Genomic DNA, 26,371 nt, shown 5'->3' on the forward strand with positions numbered 1-26,371 from the left:
ACTGTCTGTGCCCATGGAAGCTCTTGTGCCTTCTTTAGTGGTAAGTGTAGCTTTTAATGATGGTGCCAATGAATTGCTCCCCATGAAGAAAATAAAACAGAAAATGGAAAAGTGCAAGAAGAAATATTTGAGTCAGCAATGAGGTGGAACAGCACTGATTATTGTGCTTATTTTACTTCTGTGTGTCATTAGGGGTTTATTAGGGCACTCTTGAAACATACTGTAGAATAGCAATATTTACAATACTGATTTTTTGTTCATCTTTTTTGCAGAGGTGACTTTTTTGCAAGGGCCTGACTTTTTTCAACCAATTTGTGTTGCCTGTCAAGAATTTTTATGTTGACTCTCGGAAACCTGTTGCAGAGTCTTCCCTGTTTTCTATTCAATCCTGTTTTCTTCTTCCTTTAGCAGGTAAGCATATATTTCTGCAATACTAATTCCAACTGGAAAATGTTTCCAAATTCAGACACCTGGAGAGTTCATTTTGTTGGACTCTGTAGGGTTATCATTTCTCCTCCAAAATTTCTACCACAGGAAAATACCTGAATAATAGTGCAGTGCTTTGGAGTCTTTAGCATCAGTGCATGTCAGTCTGCATCCATCTAGCTTTAATGCAACTCAGAAAATGCTATGCATGAACTTTCAGTTGGAAATCTATTTAGAGCTGAATCAGGATTTTGAGCAAGCAATATAGAAAATTGCTTGAATTGTTGCTGCCTGAGAGGAGCCTCTAAATAACTTTGTGTCCTTGAGGAAAAAAGCCCTGAAGAGGAGAGCCAGAGTGGGTGATGGAAAGGCTGGGGTGTGACCCTCCCAGAGTGCCCTCTAGCTGAACGAGAGCATTCAGCTACTGTTCACCAAGATCAGTGTTGCAGAAATAGATTTAGATGCCCTGGCTGGCTGTGCGCTAGAGCAACAAGGGATTCTCAAATGACCCATACGTGATTTTTTTTAATATATAAATATATATATATATATATGTATGTATGTATGGGTGTGGCAAGAAGGGACACAGAACAGCTGAGCTGTAGGAATGATCTTACACAGCTGCAGCTTTCCTGCAGGGGGGCCTGGCCAGACCCTTAATATTCATTGTTAGAATTGGATTTGTGTTTGAGATTCAAGGTTTTCAGGAAGAAAAAGGTTTTTAATGATTTCTTAAGATCACTTTTGTTAAATGCTAGTTGTCAAAGGAGAGTGTGTATGGTAGTGTGCAAGTGCATTTATGTGAAAAGAAAGTAAATGTGTTTACTCTGTCTTTGATGTTGTTCTGTTTTTCTTTTAACATTATCATCACATGTAGGAAGTCTTTTTTTTTCAAAACAACTTAGAAATTTTCCCAGAAAGCAGTTGTCAGTTTTCTCCTGTGGAAGGATTTTCTTTCTGAACTATTTATTTACTTTATCACTAAACCCTCTGCCATGGCTTTGGCTTTTTTTCCTTTGTTTTTTAAGGAATGAGGTCTTTTCTAAAGGCTTGGCTCTTGAAAATTTCTTTTTTGATTTCCTTGGTAGTAATGCATGCTTTCTTCCCAATCTGTATGGTGTGGGAATGGTGGGAATTCCTGTTCTGTGCTACTTTATTGCAGTGGTAACTGCATTTTCCTACAGTGTTACTTGATCTCATTCCAGGCTGCAGGAGTAAATGGTCCCTATAAACTGCAGTTTGCCAGAGCCTTGCATGACTTATAATCATAGTCACAGTGTTGGGTTGGAAGGGACTTTGAGGATCATCTTGTTCCAATCCCCCTGCTGTGGGCAGAAACACCTTCCACTAGAGCAGGTTGCTCCAAGCCATGTCCAGCCTGGCCTTGAGCACCTCCAGGGATGTGTGCAAGGCTGAAACCGACAGCAGAATTTATCTTATTCTGTACATTGGGCACAGATGTTTCAAACTGAGGAGAAAATGATCCCACTCATTTTTACTTGTGCTGCACTTCTTGTCCCTTAGGATTTCGAGGGTGCTGTTTAGGTGCTGCCATTCTGGATTCCCTGACATGTGAGTTAAGGATGTCAGAGAGGGGATATTGTACAATGGGAACTTGACAGTCCCGAGTCATGAGGAGTGTGGACATAGCTTTTCTCTTCATAAGTGATTCATCTGGAAAAGGTGAGGGAAGAATTACTCAGGCAGGAAATCCCTGCTATCTCTGCCTGTATTATTTCAAATGTACCCAGAAAATTTATGTTTCTGAACTTTACAACCCTCCCTAAAACAAATACCCACATCTGCTCTTAGCTAAATCAACAGTCTACCAACTAATCGGCTACCAAACATGTGTTCTGTCAGCTGCAACTCCAAATACTCCTAGGAAGATTCAGCCGCTGCCAGCAGAACTAAAAGCTGCTTTCATGCTTCACTGGAATGTTTTCAACATTCACTGTGTACAACTGGTCTTTGGTTTGCACATTGTTAATTTTTTTATTCTTGGTATTCTAAATAACTCAGAATAAACAAAGATACATGTAAGCCCTCTGTTCTTAGTGCAGCATTTGCAAACTATCCTATTATAAACTGTTTCTAGATTGCCATGTAATCTGTAACCTTACTCTGATGGACAGTCAGATCAGAGTTCCCACCATGCGATGAGATACTATTAGACATTTTACTTTGAGCAATTTACCAGCACTCTGACAGAGCGTTTGCTGACTGGAAATATCAACATCTTATGAAAAATCACTGCCTTCCCACTGCAAACTTGGGGTTTTTTCTTTGCAAAAATGCATTGCTTGGCTGGCAATATTGTAAACTTTAAGCGATGTTTACAGTTTTATTCAAATTTTATATTCCAACATATTTTTATAGTCATAAGTATCACTTGCTTTTCATTGTGGTACGCTATAATCTAAAGATCTGCAGAACATGGCTGTACTGTAACAGGGGCCCTAGAAAACAAATATTGAAGGCTTCAGGCCCCCATAAGTTTACATCTGCAGGCCACAGCCTTTGTAAGTGTTTGTACGTAGGTTTGTACATTACTGTCTGGATGTGTCCTGTGCTATTTCATGGAAATGTCACAGGTTTCAAATCCAGCACATGCGGAAGCCTTGGCATGTCAGGGCCAATCAGAAATGGCAGAGTGACACATTTGCTGTCCTCATGAGCAGACAGAAGTCAGTAGGAGAGTGTTGAGATAATAAAGGAGGTTAGAAGGGTTTACTGTGTCACAGCAGAGGAGCACTCATTTTTACAGTCATTAGTATTATGGAAAAATCCTGGCAAAATTGTCTTTCTTTGTTCCCTTTTTCGCCTCCTCCAAATACAAAGAAGATAATCTGGCAGTATTTTCATTTATTGTTCAATTATTGTTCACTGCTGGAGAGTGTAACTGTAAGCTGAAGTCTTCCTAAAATTTCATTTGATTTCCTAGCCCGAAGATGTTCTTAGCCAGTCTTTCTGTTGAGGCTGTTTCATGAAAGCCTTTGTCCTTTTCCTCTCAGTCTCTCAATGCCTTTGGTCAGCAGCACATTCTCCTAGAAATACTAATTTAGTATCTCCCAACTTGAAATACCGGCTGAGCTTGTACCAGTGATAGCTCTCAAAGATTTCTTCATCCAGGGTCAGAGCACATAATTGAGGAAATTAAACATTCATTAATTGGATGCCAGGTTATTTGCACTTGTATTATTCTCAATCTGGCAAAAAAATCCTGGGGATGACATTCATGTCATCTAATTTTAGGTGTTTACAGCTTGGAATACCATATCCATATCTGAACTACTCACATTATCATAGCTTTATAGCCAGTGGAGAGAACAGGCACATAACCCAGCATGACTTTCCTGACCAGGTTGAAATATTCTTTAAAGGATGCATTGCACCCTGAATGTGCCCAGTTTTCTCCAGCAGTTACAGAATGAGATCTGAATTTTCCTGTACTAGAATTTTCTAGTAGCTAGAGCTGAATGAGCTTAAAGAAGTGGAAGACCAAACTGGAACGACAGAACTTTATCTCAAGAGTCTCTTAAATGCACCTTGCAGTTCTGACCTTCCAGGCCACTACACTGCCATTGCTCATGCCACTGCTGTGGTCACGAGCATCTTGTCTCTCTTCATAGCTCTTATGGAGAATTTAATCAAAAGGAAGAAGGTAATTCAAATGCTGTTTCCAGTTTTCATCCTTTTACTTATTTGCCATCTCACAAATACAGGCAGTAGTAAAGTGTAGGTACAAGCAAAATATGCTATCTATAGATCTAGCTGTTAATACTATGTGAAATAATTCTGCCATATAACAGCCTAAGTCTTACTTCTATTACATTGGATTTTGTAGTAAGTAAGGAAAGGTAAAAGTAGTACTTTTCATTCCTCTTCGTTTTCTCCAGGAGGACTGGTCACGTCACTGAGGTTTGAATAATCCTCCAAAAGTTAAATTACGAGGTTTACATTCCACCTATGTGATAACTCAGTTGTTGATATCATGTTGTGTCCGATTGAAGACTGAGACTGGCTAATGAGCCACAGTGACAGTGAAGAGTTCTTCCAAATCTTGCTGTGGCGTATAAAGAATTCCATCACTCTGCCCTTTGAGATAATTATTTCCCAGAGCATCCTGAGAAAACACTCAGAATGTGATACTGAGCGAGGTCATAGTACTGGACTTGCTGACCTGGTGAAATGAAGATTTAAAGGTACAAGTGTAAAATAACTTGTGCAATTAAGGCTTTTTATACTCTGGCTGTTTCCACTGCCCAATATCTCAGTCTGAAGGGACAGTCTCAGTATGAGGAAGTGTGGAGGATGGCAAAAAGTCCCCATTTTTAAGTTCCTGTGGAAATTCCATGACACCGAGCGCTACAGAGTCCAAGTTCACAGATAGGTGTTGCAATTTTGGATTGTCTTTTTTATCTCTCTGGCAGTTTTTCCATTCAGAAAGATATCCTTGTGAGGCAAAGGGAGAATGATGAATTTTCTGAAAGAATCCATTTGTATTGAACACTAGGCTTCTGTTGATTCTTGCAGGACTACAGGATTTGTTCCAAAGAGCTATATAGTACCATGCAAATAACAGCAGTGTAATACCACCAGAGTCAAAGATTGCCCAGATTCACAGAGCTGGCTCGTGCATTGCTTGAGTCTGAAGTAACCTCCCTGCCTTGGGCACAGGAGGGGACAGTAATCTCAAGGCACAGCTTATGTTTCTAGCCGTGCTCAGAGAGAACATTGCACAAGCAATATCATGGCTTTGAGAGAAAGACAGGATGTCACTTGTAACTAACAGCTGCCCACCAGTGCAGCTCATTAGAAACTCAGTGAGTTGCTGCAGTGGGCTCTTTATCTTGGTGACCTTCAGAGGCAATCAGAGCCTTCTTGGAAGACCTTGAATTAGAAATATTTGTATATAAGAAAAATAGCACTGTGCAGCACATGCTTCTGATCTCTCAGGGTTCACAGATTTGGAAGGCACTGTACCATGTATAACTGTAGAAGACAGCACTGAGTTACTGTAGCTGCTGCATTAAGGTCATGGTGTTCTGGGAGCCAATTAAAATTATGCAAGATGGCAATTTAGGAAAGAATTGACATAGAGCTCAGGAAGGCAAAAAATCATGTGTATTATGAGCTCAATTACTTTGTAAGATTAATTTTCCACTGTCTCATGATCTTGTAATAAGAGCACAAAGTATTTTAAATGTTTGATTTACTTACTGATCAGAACTCTTGAGGCCTCACTTTCTAAATCAAAATTTAAGATTTGACTCCCGTTTAAGTGCAAAGTTGTGAGCTTGTCTTGGAGTGTACACTGGTTACTGGCTTAATGGGTTGTTAATCCACTGAGTGGGCAACAGTAATACCTGAAACCAGGTACATTGGGCACTCAGAACCCCATCTCCTTTCCTGGGAACATGTGAGTGGAAGGTGGTAATGCCACAGGTCATATAATCCAGAGCATTGGTACTCACTTCCTCCAGCAGAACCACTGCATTTTTTTGGACCACTGTACTGTCTTTAATTCCCAGAACTTTTACAGAGATAACTAGGAGCAATACTACGAGCCAGGAGAATTGATTTATCATGAAAGCTTGATATTTTGGATGGGGGTATAAAAGGCCTATTCCTGTCCTAATTCTCTCCTGGTGCCTTTATCCTGAAGAACAAGACAAAAAATATTTAGCTGTCTACTGTATTTCAAGAACTGCTTGTATTGCTATGCTCTGTAAAACCAAAAACTGCTGACAAAGGGGTGGGATTTCATGGATGCTTTCAGCAGGTATTGCTCAATTCACAACCTGTGTTAGGTTATGCTGGGGACTGGGGTCTCTATCTGAGTTTAGGACCCTGTTTTGCTGGCTGAAGAATAGACTGAATCCCCAAAGTGAAAAGGGTAAAGAACAGCTCACAGTCCAAACAGGTGAACTGAAGCCCTGATTCCCTGAGAGCCTGCTGAAGAGTGGTTTGTAAATTTCTGTTAGTACCAATTATTTTCCTTTCCCTTTATATTCAAAAACTGCCCAACGAAGAATTAGCTAGCCAAGAGAGACAAAAACCAAAGATGGAGTACAAAAGCAAAGGGTGAAGGAGAAGCAAGAAGGAAGCAAGGTGGGGAGGCTGAGGAGCTCAGTGTACAGGTAATAAATGTCATCCATCACCCGTGAAAAGACTGTGAGAAGAAACTAGAATTGGATGGTTGCTGAAGTGTGGATAACTCTTTGCTCAGATGCAGGTGTCTCTGCTGAAAAAATCTCCTAGGCACACTAAAGCTGCTCTGCCTCACACTGAAAAACTTCCAGAAGGGAAGGTCCAGGAAATGGGCCCTGACTGTCTGCAGGTTGTTATGGCATGGATGGCCATGTCTGGTGGAAGCCAGTGAGGTGGGCAGTGGAGCTGCAGCAGCTGTGGGTTGCTTGAAGGGTCAGGTCTGAAGCTTTCCAGGGCAGACTGTGAACTGCAGAAGTAGCAACAGGGGCTGAGCATCCCTTTCTAGCCCTAGACAAAGGACTCTTCTTGGGTGTCACCTTGTGATTGCTTAGGAAGGAGATACTGTCATGAGCATTTCTTTGTCACAACCTAGAAGACAGCTGCCATGTGTGAATCCCACATGGAGGTGTAGGGGCAGATAGCCCAACTCTGTCCAAAGGGAGGCAGCTGTGGTCATGCAGGCATGGTTGGTCACGGGATGCAGAAGTACACGAGGTGTTCCAAAGGCTGGCAAGACGTCCAAGTAAGGCCATGTCCTCTCTTACAGATCAGTACTTGGCTGTGGTGAGGGCAAAAATAAGATAAAGGATTAGCAAAACCAAAGGTGTCCTAAGACTAACCTCAATAAACAAAAAGGCATCCTTAAGAATGCCTTTATTTCCAGAGGTTGTAGAGAGTCGGTGGGATGGAGGAGGAAGGGTGTAAATAGACCCTGTTTAGTTTCATACTTTCTTTACTCTCTTTATTCTTTGTTTGATGAGCATAAGGTTTACAACTTCATTGCCTCCTGGCTCTTTTTATTTTTTCCTGATGACTGCATCTCCTTCCTTTCTGCCTCGTTCGTCATCTGCTGGTGTGGCAGGATGTGCTGTGCCTTTAAGAAGGCTGTGCTGCTCTGTCAGAAGACTTAATTCCTGAGCTTTGGCATGTGTCGAGGCATGCCCTAAGTTTTGTGGTGTAGTTTATGAAAAACTGAAATGCGTTTCTCTAGGGAGATTTTTAACTCCTTTCTGCCACAGAGACACTTAACCATTCTCTTCTTTGGTTGCAAAGTGTACACCACTCAACATCACTATAGGAAGTTCTGTTCTCTTCTCCAAAAGAGATAGGGAGATGAAGTGAAGTAGTGGGCTACTTTTTTCTTTTCCAATTAAAATTTTTATTTATTGAGTTGTTTTGTTTCATGGCAGAGCTCTGAAGGGTGAATAAAGCTGAGATGGCAAACTCTCTTACTGTTTATATCCTCTCACTGGTACCGATACCACTGCAGTGCTCACCTGTCATTGCAGTAGCAGAGTGGTGTAGTCTAAAACATGCTGACCCATAGCAGTCACAGTTTTATTATGGATTTCATATATTGTGAATTTCTTCATGTTTCCCATTGTGAACATTACTTTTTGCTTCTTTTTCCCTCTCCTCATAATCAAAAAGAAACTTTTAAGTAGACAGTACAATTAAACTGTAAAAATTAGCATTAGTAAATAAAATGTACGATTCTTTCTTTTTCCTTTATTTTTTTTCATCAAATCTCATTCTTTTGAAATCAAGTGTATACTTGGGGATGACTGCCGGATTTTTTTTCCTAATGTTTTCTAGGCACAGCAATACAGTCTTTAAAGCACAGGTCCCAGTAGGAATATTGCAGACATAAATGACATCAGGAGGTAACTGTGGAGTAACCCTTGTGATTTTAAAAGAAGTGTTTAATACAAGGTCCTGGATCTGTATTTTAACATGGTTTTCTAGTAAAAGCATAAATCCTCTTCAACTTCCAGGTATTTACCTACCTATGTATTGTCTCAGGCCTTGAGATAGAAGTACGTCCAGGTAAGCAGAAATTCCGCTGTGGCTCTGGCGCTCTGGTGGCTCTGGGACTGCTGTACGGTCACTCACAGGATGTGGGCCCCACAGATCAAAGAATTTTTTCTAGTAGAGACTGGCCTGTTTTTACAAGGAGAAATATTGGAGGGGAAGAGAAGGAGTTAGGGCTGGCAGTGACTTCCTCACTGAGGTAGTTGTGTGGTAAACTACTTAACCTTTGAGCTGCAGGTTTTGTTTGAGCTAAATAGTGGTATTAGTAGTACTGTGTACAGTATGCTGGGTTTAAATGAGTTAACCCACCAGTACTTTAAGTCTCAGCTGTGATTGTGCTGGGTACAGTTGTTCTATTTAAGAAGCTTGTAGCGCTCCTTACTGAGCTTTTGGGAGGTCTCCTCCCAATCCCCAGTCCTCCCCTCCCTCCCAGGAAGTCCAACAGGGCTCTCATCCCTCTCCAAGGCCAGTGGCGAGCAGTCTGTGCTGCGGAGCTGCTCTGGAAGCAGCGCTGTGTGGAGAGCTCTTCCCCAGGGGCTGCAGAAGCACAGCTCAGCACAAGCCCTTCCCAGGAGTTCTGTCTCCTGCATTGCCCTCTGGCCGCCCGGGCCCCAGAAACCCCCTGCTACCTATTCTCTGCAGGATCCACTCGTTCCTCTGCTGGAATGGGAAACAGAGGTCCAGGATTTCTTGATGTCTCTGCCACCCGCTCATGGAGTGGCCTGGGCAAGTCACACCACCAATCTCTTCACTTGTAATGCTGAAGTGCAGATTTTATCTTCTCCATTCATATCCAAGAGCTGCTTAGCTCAAGTTAATGAATGACCTGAAGTCAAGCATGTCAGTGGACTCACAGCACGATATAAGTATGAAGTATTACTCTGCAATTAGGGGTGGAGGTAGCCCTTGTTGAAAATTATTTCTTTTGTCATAAATCAACATTTGGTCAAGTGTAATCATAAAAAGGAAAAAGGAGTGTAGAGAAAGCCTGTCCCCTGTTAAAAATTTTTCAGGAGGCTGAAATGCTGACTCACCTGTGGTTTTGGTGCGTGTGTTGACTCTGAGTCTAGTGCTGGTTACTGCGATTGATGGGGTGGCAAATAGAGTGACTTCTACAAGTGTAGTATTTCACCATACAGACAGAATCAAAGAGTTAAAAAATCCAAGGATCTAATCCAGTATAGTAACATTTTGCAAAACCTATCAAATTCACAGCAAGTGACAAGCAGAAAAGCTACTGAGCTAGGTGGAAAATGAAATTAGAGGGAATTAGATTGCCCCTTGTTTATCTAACTCGTTGTTTCACTTAACAGGGCAAACAAACATTTTATCTGAACCCTTAGCAGGAGCTTAGCCGAGTTGTGTTCCCCTGATCTCCCCAGCCTTATTGTCCACAGAAGGGGAGTACCCTTCATCCTGTTCGGATAAAGCAGTGTTCTGCTGGAGGTGTGTTTGCTCCCTCATTTGTATGCTGTAGAAGACATCTCATCCCTTAAAATACGAATATATATATATAGTTGTATTTGTTTTCCTTTTGCTGCCATATGCATAATAGATGGTTGGTTTTTTGAAGGATTTAAACATCTGGAAGAGACTGGGGATAGGAATGTCTTTGTCCATAGGTTAGATATGGGGCTGCAGGTACCTTCCAAAGTGAAATGTTATATGCCATCTACTGTGATGCTGGTTTGTATTCTTGAGAATTTTGGTGTGGGAAGGGCAATTAATACAGTGCTAATTCAAGCAGCTGGATAAAACAACTATGGCTAAAACTGACACAAGGTAAAAATAAATTTCTTTCTCTAAGTAGTTCTGCAGTTGGTTCCCATGGAGCTAACACCAAATTCAAATTTTGGAAGTAAGGTTTTATATGAAATAATCTTATCTGACCTCAGTTGAATAGTGAGACGAATTGTTTTTTACTAAAACATGTCAGTATATGATGCACATGGGGCAGAGCTCTCGGTGAGAAATCGAGTTTTCCTGTAATGTAAGCCTTGTCGTGTTGTTTGGACAACAACAAATCTGGTTATAGCCTGAATCTAGACAACACGCTATCACAGATGAAAAGAGTAAGTAGAAAACAGGAAGAAAAAAAAAAAGGAAAGGCTAGGTTCTTCTATTGCAGCCCCTTTGCAGTGAGTGCAAGGTTACTCTGCAAGGAGCCTTTGTAGCTTTTACCAGACTATTTGTGGATCAATGCCGTGGCGACAGAAAAGCCATTCTTATGTTCTGGCTCCATCTGTTGCAAACTGTCCCAGAAGATTAGCCAGGCATTCCTGGATTTTCGACGGAACTGCAAGTGAGTGACAGTAAACTAAACATGGGGTGGAGTCTGCTAGCAGCATATCCTTCAGCTCCACTGCTGCAGTCAGAGAAAGATTTTTCCTTTGAAGAGAAGACACATGGGGCTTTTGTAGTAACGTAGTATGCCCCACGTTGTGCAGCTGTTATCACAATTTAAAAATAAAACCAAGTCAATAAAAGGCAGAGAAAGGCAAAGCATCTGGCTCTTGTATGTGCCACCAAAAATTCCTCCAAATGCTAAACCCCAGACCATCGCTTTTCGTTCCGCAGTTATATTGCTTGCGAATCCTTTGTGTGAGGCTTTGAGCCAGAGCAGCCTCTGAGGGTGTGGATGTGGATGTATGAGTGAGAGTGCGAGTATTCAGTGTCGTAATGTGGCAGGGCACAGGCAGTTATGAAACTTCACAATAGTCTCAGTGCGTCAGTGCTGCTACTTAGGTTTGGTGTTTTGGTTTTCTTTTTTTCCTGTCCGTTGCCCTGCAGTTTTGTTTCCATTAATAAGTGCAGGAAGGAGAGGTTGGGGAATGCTCCAAGACACCCCCCCCCCCCCCCCCCCCCCCCCCCCCGCAGGCTGCTGGAGGAGCCAAGCAGTTCCTGTGACAGGTGGAGCACCGCAGTGCTGAGCGAGATTCCCGGGACATGGTGCCCAGGGCCACGGGGAAGGGAAGCCTTCATGCCTGGGGCAGCTGCGGTTACAAGGGGCCCCTTCAATGTGCTGTAGCAGCAGCCAGAAGTTTGACTTACTTTTTGAAAGGACTGGAGAAATTATTAACCACAGTTGATGACATCAGAGTTGATCTGATTAAAGGTTTGTTTTTTTTGCTGGCAGAGGTGTGCTTCGTAGAGACTGGTTCTCTCTTCTTTTTTTTTTTAAGTTTCTTTTTTGAACAGCAGACGGAGGGAACTGCTCGCACTGCTGCTGCTGCCGCTGCTCCAGCTGCGTGTGTATGTGTGTAAACAGGATGGTGTATCTGTAGCTGCCACACGCAAACACACATTTGACCATGAGGACTCTTCGCAGGTTGAAGTTCATGAGTTCGCCCAGCCTCAGTGATCTGGGCAAGAGAGAGCAGGCAGCCTTGGATGAGCGGGGGACCCAGCAGCGCCGGGCCTGCTCCAACGCTACCTGGAACAGGTAAGGTCACGCGGTGTGCTGGCTCCTGGCAGTCCCCTGTGCTCCTGCCGTGGCACTGACGTGCAAGTGGCTGCTCCGTGGGCTGCAGGCTGGGCTGCCTGGCTCCCACCTCGGCAGGCTCACAGGCTGTCTGCTCCACGCACTGGAGCTCCCACTCAGATAAACACAGGAGTGCCTTTTTTCCCCATGCTCTTAATCTTTCTCTGAAGGCTTATGACAAAGAGGGGTCCCTGCCTTCCCTTCGGCCTTTGTGACGGACAACAACTTGGGTCCAGCCACAAACATATCTTTGTGTCAATCTAGATATTCTCATTCAAAGTTCATTTTGGTTAGGTTATTTATTTTTTTTAATTACATGTGCACAGCTATTAAAATACATACTTTTTGTCTGCATATCTATGGCTGTTGCTGGTAGTTTGATATAGTTAGGACAAAGTCTAGTAAGTTTACTCATGTTAGTACAAATAGATCTGTGTGCATGTGTGTATGTACACATGCAAGCACCTGCACTTTGGACAGGGAAAATAAGCCCTGATTGTTTACTTTATTGTATTTATACATTTTAATTCTATGGCTGTTTTACAAGAAAACCTATGCAAACATTATATTGTGAATGTATCAATTAGCTCAGCTATTCAGGAAGCATCTTTATGTCCATTTTGGTGATAATCTTAAAAGATGAATTTAAGTCTCTAAATCATTAGGAATTAAATTCTAAGGTCATTTTTGAAAATGAAATGTCACCTCCTGGATCACAGTTTGGAAAGTGTACCTGTAGTATTTTATAACTGTAAGGTGTTACAACTGTAGGAAGAAAAATACCAGTGAAGTACAGACACATTGGCTAAAATTCTGAGAAAAATAAAATATATAAAATAGCATATCTTCTGTCCTTCTCACCACTTGATTTGTGGTTTCATGTCTGTATTAAGAATTAGTTGTTTAATGCCAACAGTGCATTAAACTCTGAAACTGTGCTGATCACAAAAGACTGATTTTCTTCTCAAATATCATGCTGTTTGTATGACCCTGAGTTGTACCTGATGTGCCGATGGATGATGGTGGTAGTTCAAGGATAGATTGGGCCATCTTGAGTTGTGCCAGTTGGGACTTTATTTGGCCAGTAGCCCTAAGGGAAGCCGCGGGGAGTAAGAGACTCCTGGGAGGGGATCAGGGTGACAGAATAGAGTCCCCAGACCCTTTTTGTTATGGTGTGCTGACAGCTTTTGTTGGCAGAGGTTAGTTTTTCCAGGCTTTGCATGTGGGGGAAGGAGCTGTGGAGGCCAATGTGAATGGAGAGCAGGTCAGGCACCCAGCTTGCTGGGAGGCAGAGAGTTCCAAGCTTGGGCCTACTGATATTCAAATCAGAGGATTTCCCTAGGTGAGATGAGTTTGTTAGCAAGCAGGAGTTTGTAACTTTTAATCTCGGTACAGCTCTGGCCAGAAGTGTGGCTGCCAGACTGGCTTGCCAGTCAATGGGCTGGACATGTGCACGTTTCATCCAAACAATTGCACAACTGTCCCATTGCCTGTTCCTTGACTAGGTGTCCATGAGTCATCCTGTCACTGCTTTGCATGAACTCACACCTAACCGTGCTTTCCACCCCTGGCTTGGCTTTTGCCAGTGCATGTGTTGCCAGGCTGTCCTTGTGATGGCATTCCCCCCTGGAACGCCTGAGAGCACCAGTGGGGTCGTGGTGCTGGTCAGGTGTGCACTGTGTCCCTGCATTAACAGCTGCCAGAGCTGCTACAGGTATTGCAGATATGAGCTGGTTCACTGTGTGGGCAAAGGGAATGCCCTTGAGTTCTTATTTAACAGGGCAAGGCTTTCTTCTGAGTGAAAGGGTGAGGGTAATTCTTCTTTCAGGCTCAGAAAGACCTGTATCATCTGTTGCTGTTAAGAAACTCAGCTATTCTACAGGCAGAAAAACTGGGTCTTTGTCCTGAGGAAGGTCAGGTCTTAAATGATACTGAATTAGATAGATTAGGAAATTATCTACCGTGCCTTCTGCCGATAACCAGTGCATGCCCATCTTGACATATATAGCAGGGTCTAGTCTTGAGAGAATCTGTGTTCATCTCTCCTGGGGAGACCAGTGTTCCTGGACGTTTAAAGTTTGACTCACCAGAAATCTGGTCTGGCTTTTTTAAATCTTGGGCTGTGGAATTTCTTTTATTTTTCTGCTGCAAAATTGAAACAACCCAACATAGGACACTTTGCATACTTTGGTTTACAGGAGTATTTTTCCTTCTCAATGAAATGGTTGCTTGTGTTGTTTCATTCTGTGTAAGCATAAGAGCTTGCTGATCAAGGAAGTCAAGAGATGGGCCAGCAGAGCTGTCCCTTCTCACCAGGACTGGCTGTTCTATATTTAAATGTCTGCTGTTTTCTTGCCTAATATTAGCAGCCGTGCCTGGGTGTGGCATGTGTGTATCTGCTTTTCAAAGAAGCTTTGAATCAAGTCTGTGAGAACTGAAGTGGGGAGAGTTGAAGTGCAGCACGCAGCGGGTTCGGCCCCGCACAAACAGGCCGATCCCATGCTGAAAGGCAGATCTTTGAGGCAGAGCAAGGATGCTGCCCCTGGCCATGCCAGGGACTGAAAAACTGAAGTGCTGCTAGTGGGGTCTTTCGCAGGACAGCAGCTCTGTCACTGCGGGCGTTTTCGGAGGGGGGGTGCATGCATGGCTGCCCTTCTGCACTTGCTCTGTGTGTAGCCACCATGGTCCAGTAATGTCACCTCCACTGCCTCTGCCCCCTTCACACCAGTCTCAGCTCAGGCTGAGTTCTTATACCTGAGAATTATTTCTGCATTTACACACCAGGGGAGGAGAACCTGAAGGAGCCAAATTCAGCCTACTGCAGGAGCGTAGCACTGTGGTAGCAAGGAAGGTCACTTCGTCCCTGAGGACTTCCCTTCACGTCTGAACTAAAATGCAGTGAAACTTCTCAGCACTGTAACATCAAAGGGAAATTGGTGCCAAGCTGCTGCCTGCTATTAGGCAAATGAGACTTTATATCATGGCTTTTTCAGAGCTTGCTTTCCCATGGACCCCAGATCTGTGCAGCAGAACACCATCGGTGCAGTTAACTAGCAACCAGTGGCAACGTAGCGGAACAATTTACTTCATTACAGCTCATGGAGTTTACATTGGATTAAAATAGTTTTGATTTTTTTCACTAGCCTTGTCTTCAATTCTTGTTCTCCCCCCCAGCCCCCATTTCTGCTTCAGGCAAAAAATGAAGGCTGAATGCTGACTAAACCAATTGGACTGAGAAACCCAGGGGTTTTAATCTTGAGCTCACACACCAGGGGGCCCACTTAGGCCAGATAAAATCCATGGCAGGGTTTTCATTCTGACTGAGCTAGCACAGACTGCCTAATCAGGAGCTGATACTGTCTGAGTTGTGCTCTGGGAAAGCCTCTAGTTAAAGGCTCTTAGATCCTCTTTGATGTAAGAAAATATGGAAAATTCACAGAGACATGACGGTGTAGGAGATAACAAAGAAAAGGTGAAGAAAACAGGTAAGTTGCTTGTGACATTAGTGAGATCAGCAGTAAATCCAAGGAGACGTACCATATCTGAAAGGATTTTATGGCCTGGGCTAATTTTTTACAGGATTGTAATAAGCACAACAGCTTTCTGTAAAATAACTTTTACAGCCATGAAAACCGTATTTTGTCTCCTAATTTAAGATTAATGTTTTTTCAGATCACAGGAAGGCTTTTCCAGTGGAGAAAATAGTCCAGATCAGCATATTTTTCTCTTTCTTCTATTATTCAGTTTTTATTTAGAAATATTTTTAAATATTTCTGCCTGTCTGAGGATAACATTTTTTTTCCCCCTGACCTTTTATTTGAAGCCCTTTGTGGAGCGTTTGGCGCTCTGTGTGCATGGGAGGCAGATAGAATCTCACTGTGGGGTGGGAGGGAGAACAGGGCTGGTGAAGGAGACTTCCCACTGGCCCAGCCAGCACTGCTCCCCATGGAGCATTTTCCAGCTATGACTACAGTAACAGAAGATGGTGGTGGTCTGCTCCCTATAGCCCTCCAGAATAACTTATAGTTCCTTGAATACAGGAAACCAGTCTTTTTCATCCTATAGTCTGTAGAGATATTAAGTCTTAGTAACACTTCTGGGAAGTCCTCTTACCTGTCTGTCTCTATTCTTGGTGTGTAAGAGCAGTGATTATAGTTGGTGAGGTCAGTGAACCAATGCCTCCGAACTCTTCGAAGAGGGAGTTTTCCAGACCAGCTTCTTTTCACTTGTATGACGAAGTGCTTAATTGCAGCTTGTTCCTCTTTGCAGGTTGCCTTACTTCGGGTAGAAGTTCCAGTAACGTAAGTGAACTAGTATCTGCAAGCTTATGTTGGAAGGGTCAAGGCCTCATGGAAAGCTGGTGGAGTTGCAGCTGGACTGAAGCTGTGCTGAAAATAGGCTCTTCCCAATTGGATTAAGCTAATTCAGAAAAAAATTATGTTTTACTCTGGAGCAAGGGTATCTTCAGGAAGGTTTTGATGCAAATATATCAGGTTAATTATTGTTAATTAGCTGTTCCCGTAACTGTGCAGAAGAAATTTGCCCTAACTAATTTAGTTCCTTTTGAAAGTGAAAATGTTGTCCTTAACTGCCTGATAGTCAGAGGGTGTGATTATTCCCACAGCATTGTTTTTTCTTCTGGACTTCACCTGTAGCTCTGGGAAGGGCAGAATTTGCAAACACTTCATAAAAATCACAGTGGTATTTTCGCCTATGCTGTTTGCACACAAAGGCAGTGGCTGCTTTTGAGAACTAAAATTATCTGTGTGATGTTTATGGAATATCGACATTGGCCAGTCCTGCTGCTTTGCCAGGAAATGCTGAACTGTAAGGGCCATGGCCATGGTAGAAACACACAGAAGATCAGGACTTAAAAGACTTGCAAGCCCTGCTTTGGAATCGTTCCTCATCTCTGTGGCCAAACTGATTCTGACCTGGCAGAAAACTGTTTTAATCACAATAGTTTTTCCTTCTTGGCTTCCAGATGTCAGTGAAAGAGCAGGTATGGGTGGTACTGGAGGGAGCCAGCCTCCTACCCCAGTGGTGTCTGGATGGACAAATAGCAGCTCAGGAGAAATTTATGTTTTGGTGGTAATGAGCTCTGTAGGCAGTAGCCTATAAACGATTAATACTCTGTAAATATCAGAATAATCCACCCCACCCGGACCCTGACCCTGTTGGGCTGGTTGGGGGTGCCATCAGCAAGCATCCAGCTCTGTGCTTCAGGGATTTACACCTTCCAGTTCCCTTCATGGTGAAGCTAATGGTGGGGAAAGTCTGTGCTATGTGTGCTGGAGCTGCCATTCCCCACATTTTGGTCAGCTGGAGCCACCTCATCCTCTGGAGGTTCAGTCAAATGTGGAATGAGTTGTCTTTGGAATGAGATGAAGTTTTTTAGGCTGCTGAGTTGATTTTTGTGGCTGTGATTGCTGCCTTGGGTGTTGGTAGTTTTCTTTGGCAGTCTGTAGCCCCCGTGGGATAGATATGTACAGTGCATTGCTGGAGCCATCTGACATTTTGTTATTCTAAGGGCAACCCCCAAAAAAGGTCTCTTCAGTTTTCACTTCATGGTTTCCCCTTCTCCAGTGAGCCTGCTCTGTGGAGTTTTTTGGGCTCTATTGGACTCTTTTTTGTTTCCTGCAGTGCCATGTTCCTGTGCACACACTTAGACACAAAGCAAGTACAGAGAAGGTGCTCACAGTAATATTAGGGCATGAGGCCACCCAATATTGACTTTCATGTTGTAAAAGAGTTAGAGAAGGGAGTTCACAAGGCATTTTCAGTTCAGGTTAACTATTGCCATATTAGTTTCATTATGTACATCACTGCCTTAAGCCTCAATGAAAGCTGGTTGCAGGCACAGGTCAAGCCTCAAGCATCTTGCAGGACGGCTGTGTGTAAGCAGCAGCTCAGATTTTCTTTACACCAAAAGTTTGAACCATTCTGACCAAATCTTTTTAAGCAATCACTTGTTATAGAAACCCATTGATTTAATCAAGGTCTAGGTCTGGTTTGTTTTTTTTTTTTTCATTAGTTTAAGGTAACTAAGAAGATTTAAGCAAACTTCTCATTATCCTTACACAAACTGAGGCCACCAGGGGCATCCCGCATAACCAGCAGGCTGGGGCTATATCCTGCACCAAGCACTGCTGTCTGTGACGGGAAGGAAAGGCAGGTGGTCAACTTAATGAGGCCAAGACTTGTTTTCCAGACTAGGATATTGTCTGTCACTACGCAGGAGATCAGAGCAGATTAAAAGTTCACTGTTAGGATGTTTTATGTAGATGCTGTTCTACTATACAGACAATAAGTTAAATGCTCGCAACCTGTCCCTTTTAATTCTGGTTAAAAAAGCTTGCTCTCTCTTATTTCTTTGAGGAATAATAATGGACCTCTTAAGCTGGAGAGAGAAAACCTCTCCCTCATTTAGACGGGGGTGCCAGAGGGAAAGAGAGAGAGTGCGTTGCCTTTTAGGAGAGATATTGAGTCATTCTTCTCTGCAGAAGTCTGGCAGGCAACATAGCGAAGTTCATTTCTGAATCAGAAGAGCTTGTAAAAACTGCTTGTTTTATTCACTACATTGATCTTATTTCCTATATTACTCATAATGTTAAAATACCTAAGCCACTTCACTGTATACCAGAGACATTTATCTGCTGATTTTCAAGTAATCGTAAATTGAGTGTGTCTGTATGAGCCAGCCAAAATAATCTGGGTTAGATCGTGAATGTATATCTGTGCTTGTGGGTGTAGGGGGGAAAGAGGGACTGCTGTGGCAGCAGTCGTGTATAAGGCCTTGGAAACATCTTCAAAGGAACAAGAGAGAAGAGGATAGTGGTTCTTATTTCTGTCTATGTCTGTATTTCTCCACAGCTGGTCGGACCCTTCACCTGCTACTTTCAGTTTCCTTCTTCCTTAGGTGAAGGTGTCTGAGCTTTTCTGATAGTGCATCTCTTTGCTATTGTGTGCCTGCATTTTGAATCTCTCAGTGAACAGCGTGGAGTTTACCTTCCAGCTGGTCCTCTGCTCCCAGCCAGCCTTGAAAGGCGCTGTCTTAGCATGGGCCTGGGAAAGTTTAACATGGACACTGGCATTCCTGAGGCAATGTCTGCTGCTGCCTGGCATAGCTCCTGCAATGACATCCCTTGCAGTGGGAGCAGCCCTGTGCAGCTGGATCTGGCCCTGGGTCAGGCCAGAGCTGACCAAGTCTTCAGTACCTGAAGGGAGCCTACAAGAAATGAGAGACATTTTACAAGGACGTGTGGTGACAGGAAAAGGGGGAATGTCTTCAAACTGACAGAGAGTAGGTTTAGATTGGGTAGAAGAAAGGAATTCCTCCCTGTGAGGGTGGTGAGGCACTGGTACGGAGTCCCCAGAGAAGCTGTGGCTGCCTCATCCATGGAAGCATTCAAAGCCAGGTTGAATGGGACTTGGAGCAATCTGCTCTAATGGAAGGTGTCCCTGCCCATGGCAAGGGGTGGGACAGGATGATCTTTAGGTCCTTTCCAACCCTGGACATCCTGTGATTCTATGATAAGCTCTTCTTCCACCAGCAGGAATCCCCTGGAGACCTTATACCAGATACTGACCACCTTCAGCTCTTCTTCACAAGGCGCAGCAACCCCGCACCCTTGTATGTACAGGATGGGCAGATCTGGACCTTATCCTGCTTTACAGAGTTCTAAAGTTGATTGCTGCTGTCTTGGACAGACTCCAGTGCAATGGAAGCTGTTAATTGTCTCTGTACTGAGCCATAGAGATAAAAACTATACTTTCAAATGCTTCGAATGTACTTTATATGTGAGTGTATTAAAAGCTGTAGTTGACATACTTGAAGTACTTAAAAATACTGGCCTAAGTTTTTGAAAGTACTGATTTCATATGTGCAGCTGTTGAAGCCACTGAGCTGGAACAAATCAAAAGGAACTAATTTTCAAAGATGTTACCTATTTTCTAGGCAGTAATTTCCTTTTAGGCATCTGGGATGGGTGGAGTACCAGAAGTCATCTATGACTTTTAAAAGGTCCTGAGGTGTCTAGACAGAAATGCTAGGATAATTGTGGAGGTGATACCCTTCTCGAATCTTGCTGGGCACTAATGACTCTTCATGTCCTCTTTCAGTATCCACAATGGAGTGATAGCAGTATTCCAGCGTAAGGGTCTCCCAGACCACGAGCTGTACAACCTCAATGAAGGAGTCAGGTAAGAGCCTGGGCCACGCAGGGCGTTCTCAGCCACCTGCTCCGTACTGTGTGCCAGCCCTTGCACCCACAGCTGCTGCAGAGCGTTCAGGTTTTTCTCCCAGTGCCAGTTTTGACCAGCACAGTCCATTTTGCCTCAGTAATCACTGCTGCTGCTGCTGTCAACACCTCGCTGTGGGCGACAGTTGATCCCTCCTTCTGCAAGAGTAATTCAGCCCTGAGCAGTAGGGCTTATTTCAGACTCTCTCTTGATGTGCTGGTTTAAAACTGAGGAAGGCAAAACCTGGACCTCTCTAGTGATTCAGCCCCTATTACATGGCAGTGATACTGCCGTTTCCAGAGGTGCCACTCTCAGGTGCTTCCCTTGCGTCCATGGAGGAGATAAAGCCTGCATGCGCTCAGGGAGACACAGCAAGGAAAGATATCGTGCCTGGTAGTCCCTTAGGTCAACTGCTCCTTCCACACAGCATAAATCCATGTGAAGTGATAAAGGTGTCCTGTTAAGCACCATGGCCTGAGTAACACTGTTTATGTTTCCAACTTTTTTTCCCATATTCTGATGATACTGTCTGCAAGAGATTAACTGTAGGCCAGTGAGATGTATGATGGAAACTTTCTTCCCTTTAAAAAAAAGGGAAATTTCTACCATTTGAATTATTTAAGTTACAGTTGAAAAGAAAATCTACCAAGATATAAGCTGATATCTGGATTTACAACACTTCATATTTTACTACTTTTTCAGCACTTATTACTTACCAAACCCTCTCACTGGCCAGGGCAAAGCAGCAGATTTCCTTATAGAAATTTGTCCAACACTTTATAAAATAAATGGTGAAAAAGAATCTGCACTTACAAAAGACAGATAGCTTATTACATTCCCTAGCTGTCCTCAGATATGATCCTTAGTTATTCCCTTTCCCTTACTGCTAATTGCTGCTCTGTCTGGGCACTGGAGTCAGACTCTCCAATATATTCCCCAGAATACATAGATATTCTGGGTTTATTTGTCCCTGTCTGATTCCCAGTCTGGGATAGTTGGCCCAGACTGGTTCCTTTAATTGTGAAAATATCTTCAGAAAAGTCCAGCCCGATGATATTGGGCCTGTGTTTGCTCTTTTTGAAATTAAAATAAACTCACTCTTCAGTTATTTCTTACATTGCTGGTGAGAAAACGACATGCAAAGAGTATCTTTTCTAGGATGTCTGTCAATTAGCATGATCCATCAATCATTTTGAGTTACTTACAGGAATAATGGTTAATCAGTGTTATTATTGTAAGTGCCTTTAGGATTATTCAGCTTTATCTGACTGACAAAAAAAGGTACTTCTGGACTGAGATTTCTTGGCCAAATGCATTTCCCTTAATATGCTCATCTGCTGGTGAGGGACAGAAGAGAAAAATTTTTCTGCTCATGTGCCAGACGAATATAATCTGGTATGAACCAACAAACAGATAGAAATGTGCCTAGATTTTGCTTTAATTTACTGATTTTGCTTTAATTTACTTGGCTATAAACCCTGCACCACAATGATGCTTGGTAACGTAGTTGAGTTGAATTTATTGCAGCATCTCATGTGGCTGAACATGCAAGCTGACTAGAAATGCACTCATTTTTTTAAATTTTTTTTTTCCATTTTATGAATGGGTCTGCTGCCGCTTGATAGGCCCATTTGTTTTTGTTTGGGTAGGGATAATGCTGCTTTGTTGGTATCTCAGCTGATAGCTCACTTCAGGGAGAATGCCTGGTGCCTTTTACCTGAGCTGATGATGAAATTACTGATTTGATATATGCCAGTTTTACTGCTTTTGTTATTTACTGCAAAATAACTTTCTTTGAGTTAATGTAATTATTGAGTATAAAAATACCTGATACATAAACATGGCTCAGAAAGGGAAGAATTGTATGCTTGCCTTACAATTGTTTTAGATGCATTTTCCCAGGAGTACAAAATGAGACACAAGTCCATTATTTCCACTGGGCAGAATTCAAGCGTGGAAGTATTCAGGTGAATGGTTAAAATTAGTTAGTTACTTTTTTAATAGTTACAGGTCAGTAAAAGAAGTTATTTTACTTTACCACTTTAATTGGCACAGATTCTGGAATATTTTTCATAATAAACCCTTGAATATCCAAGTTGACTCACAGATCAAGTGTAAATATTTGAACAATATTTGCACACCATTGTTCTGACTCAGGAATGTTACATATATTCAACTACCATGTGTCACATACATGCAAACAAATATGTAGAACTTCTTCTGAACACACATCTCGAGGTTTTGAACACATTATTTAAGGAAACATCAGTGGGTACAAATCTGTACAATACCATTTACTTTTCTTTTGAGTTTGGCTCATAAGAGCTGCCACTTGTTTACACCAATGCCTTTTGACTCTGTTCTTGCAGTCCCGTGGCAAGGAATTTGTATTTAAGTGGCCTTAAATACAGACTTGCACACACAGCCCTCAGAATCCCTATTGCAATAAAACCAGTGTGGGAGTTGAGTCTCTCTCAAGCTGCTGGAACTCCTGAATTCCTCTGCAACTGGGAGTATCACCAATATGTGACCTGTGCATTCCTTCTTCTGGGCCCTTACTGGGTGATTTTTTTAGGAGATTGAGTCAACAGTCTAGTAATAAAAATCTCCATGCATGTATGGGCTGTTTAGTTTTCTCCTGGTCCATGTCTGCAATATTAATAATCAAAGAGTGTTTTCTCCTTTTTAATTTCATGTACCATATGTCATTTCAAAGTGTTTATTTTGACTGCTTTTAAAACAAAGAAAAAGAAGCAAAGGGAAACAGTGGAAGCTGGATGTCCTCTACTAATGCTAATGCATATTTTAGCTGCCTCTTTTCTGAGTTTCAGGATACCGATGTGATGCAAACAAAGCACATTTTTAGTAGTATTTCCTCTTTTACAGCCAGAGTTCAAACCCAGTAAAATCACTTGTTTGCTTCATTCAACTTTATTTAACATCTGTTATGCAGTGTTACACCTTCCATTCTGAGTAATGTTGCAAGAGTTAATTTTAAAATGAACCAATGAAGCAGCATCAGGGAAAAGAAAAAGTCAGGAGCTATTTAGCACATTTTAAGTAAATTTATATTATCATCTTAATAAATTAAGTCACTAAACAGGCAATGAAGACTTGATATGAATGATGGAGAAGCTTTATGAGTGCAAAATGCCTGCTTTAAAAATCAAATATACTTGAAATAAGATCTGCTCTCTGGTCAGGGATCTCCTTTAGGCTTAGTCAGATTTTTACCTGGATTCCACCATGATGTCCGCATGTCTTGATAAGGTTGCTCAGTAATTGAAATTATCCAGGATCTGACAGCCTAACCGGTTTTTGTTAAAGGAAATTAAGCAAAGATGAAAAAGAAATTGAAATTGCAGGCCATGTCTTGGATCCAGTTTTGTTGTGGATCTCTTTTAAATGAATATATACAAAGAATATCAAACCACCAGTGTTCTGATCTGGCCTGAGGGCTTCACTGTTTCACTAGAAATTAATTAAGTAGCTTGAAGAGTCTGTATTATTAGGGATTCAAAAAGCAAGATGCATGAATTGTGCTGTCAGTTCTTCTGCCCTGTAAACAGAGATGTTAATGTAGGCCTGGTGTGGTGTACTCCAGTGCATATATCTACCTACAAGCTGGTTGTTTGATTTCAGTTGAAAAAATGGAAGTGTGGTGGGATCTTGTTTTATCAGAGAGCTGGATGTTGGATAAATAGAACATACTTTTTTATTTCCTGACCTAAATACCAGAATTTATCAGTAGAACCTATAATAGTAAAAGAGAAGGTAGCTGCACATCACCTCTTCAAGACTATGAGGAATCCATCTGGAGCTGCTAGTGCAAGGAGAGGGTAGAAAATTAAGCAAGATCTCTCAGCATAAAGTACCAGTATTTTCTTGAAACAGTGGCACAAAGGGATACATGAGAATAAATTGTCACTCTCATAGGAAAATTCAAATCTGCAACTTTCTTGTTAGTTCAACCTAAAAATGGTCTGTCTATCCATGTTCAAAGGATGATGAGCCTTTGATGTCATCACTTGTGATCTAGAAAAAAGTCACCTCACTGGAAGTAAATCTCCCACTTGGAGTGAACACACTACAATTTGGCTGTCACCACCGTGTTCTCCTTGACTTCTCTTAAGGCATTGGAACTTGAGCAGCCTTTGAGTGAGGTGGATTTTAACCCCTGCCAAGGGCTCGTCAGTATTACTGTTGAGGGCAGAGTCTGAGGGTGCTGCCAGAGCTGTCCTCTCCCACACACTGTGGCCACATGCCGAGGGGGCTGCTGACCTAACAGCTGTTTGTGACAATGGGAGACCTGTGGCTAATGCCTCAGCTGGCTTTCAGAACTTTTCTCCATAAATAGTTTGTCCAAATTAATCAAGTTTCTAGCTGAAAGGGACTTAGATGCTTAGGCGCATCAGAAAATGCCCTTCCTGCTGTTTATTTTTTGTTTAATTTCTGCCTAGACCTTCCAGAGCTGTGAGGTCAGTGTGGACATGTGCTTAAGGATAAATAAACCAAGATACCATATTTCACCCTCCTCAGGACAGAAATACTCCTCTCTTCCCTGAACTTGGAGGAGATCTCAAGAGGCTGTGCTGAAGCATACGTTGGAAAAACATCAGAATCAAGTCCTATAGATTTTCACGGAATATAGGGATATGCTGGACTTGTTTTGATGTCTCATTGTTTACTAGTTAAACAATTTGATTGATCAATTGTCAGTTAAAGATATAACACAACAGGATAGATGAAATGCTATTGAATATATAATTCACACAATTATTCTAATTGAAGTGGGTGTTCAGATTTTAAGTCACATTTGACATCGCTTCTTTTTGGGACCTGACATGGTCATGTAGACAGCTTTTCAAGAGATTTAGATGTGTTCAGAAAACCCAGCTGGGGCTGCATTTCTATAAGGTCTGACTTGTCATTTATGCATCTAAGTAGTAACCTGACTGAAGAGTTATCTAGCATCCAGTGTGCGAGATTTAAATAACACACCTTTTTAGCCATGTGGAGAATTTTACCTAGATACAAACAGGCTTATGGACCAAGCTGAATTCAGTTTCTGAATTTGAAAGTTTGTGGGATTTTGTTTGGCATGGGAGTTTCAATTGCTCTCCGAGGTTGCTTTGTAGGTTTTAGTGTAGAGGGATCATGAAGGCCAGAGCTAAACTGTTAAATTCCTACCTGCCTTTTCATTGAAGCTATATGAAACTTCGGCTGTCTAGTCTCCTGAGTGGATGTAGGATGGAAAGCATTCTCTTTTCATCAAATCTTATTTTCCTTTCATATGTGCAGTTGAGGCATCTAAAATGACAGCAAATATTTTTCAACCTGCAAAAATGCTGTTTTGAGTCTTGGTATTGTTGACCCTGTTTGCTCTCTTTGTAGTTAGTCATTAATGACAGTCTCTGTGCTCGTACTAAAGTAATTTGCTATTAGTGACTTCACCTCATTCATGCAATGCACAGCTAATGTGATTTGCTGATTACACAGATTCTTTTCTTGCTCTTTTTAATACAGGCAATTACTGAAAACAGAACTGGGATCATTTTTCACTGAGTATCTGCAGGTAGGGCCTGTGTTTTCTTTATTTAAAGACAATACCGTTTTATGCTACTGAGAAAAATAATTTTGCCCACTCTAAATGATGACCTGGAGACCCTTGAAACCATTCAGAGATGACCACTGACTTCTCTGTGGTTTTGAAATTAACAGATTAATGAGGTTGGGATTTTGTATGCATACATATAGTTAGACAGGGAAAGCCCAACCTGTCACGGTGTTTCTGTAGGTCACTGCTGTCTTTCTTTTGGTTTCAAACATTGGTTTTTAGCTTAAAATTGAAGTCCTTGAGTAAACCAGTGAAGTTCATTGCAATATAGTTACTAGGAAAGACTTTAGGAAGTAAGTACCACTGTCTGTTGAAGCAATATTCTTTCTGCTTCTCTAAGTACATGTTTTGTAGGTCAGTCATTTGAAGTTTGAGAAGCACTTTGTACTGTGCAGAATACATCCTTTGTCCTAAAAACAGCAGGTGATTATAGCATCATTTCACAAGTGTCCCAAGTGAGTTAAATAAGATGGACGCAGCAAGAGTTCTTTGATGATTCATTTTTAAATAAAAGACTCCCTTCACTGTCTAAAGTTAAGAATGAACAAAATGTGAAATATGATGGCTGTAGGGAAGTACAG

The 26,371-nt window shown here is 42.1% G+C and overlaps 1 protein-coding gene across 3 annotated transcripts in view; it reads left to right on the forward strand.

Annotated features, from left to right (window-relative positions):
• The first annotated feature begins 344 nt into the window (after positions 1–344).
• Positions 345–26,371, forward strand: part of PRR5 (proline rich 5) — a 51,882-nt gene continuing 25,855 nt past the window's right edge. Inside the window, exons 1-4 of one of the 3 annotated variants that reach the window (XM_084206144.1) lie at positions 345–411; positions 11,780–11,893; positions 20,054–20,134; positions 25,700–25,748. In XM_084206144.1, coding sequence (XP_084062270.1) covers positions 11,790–11,893; positions 20,054–20,134; positions 25,700–25,748 — 234 coding nt within the window. In that variant the 5' untranslated portion in view covers positions 345–411; positions 11,780–11,789. Of the gene's footprint in view, positions 412–11,440; positions 11,894–20,053; positions 20,135–25,699; positions 25,749–26,371 lie in introns of those variants that run through there. The other 2 variants (XM_084206145.1, XM_084206143.1) reach the window with 2 other exon arrangements.

The sequence above is a fragment of the Fringilla coelebs genome, assembly GCF_963513975.1.
Source record: "Fringilla coelebs genome assembly, chromosome: 5".
Lineage (NCBI taxonomy): Eukaryota > Metazoa > Chordata > Aves > Passeriformes > Fringillidae > Fringilla > Fringilla coelebs.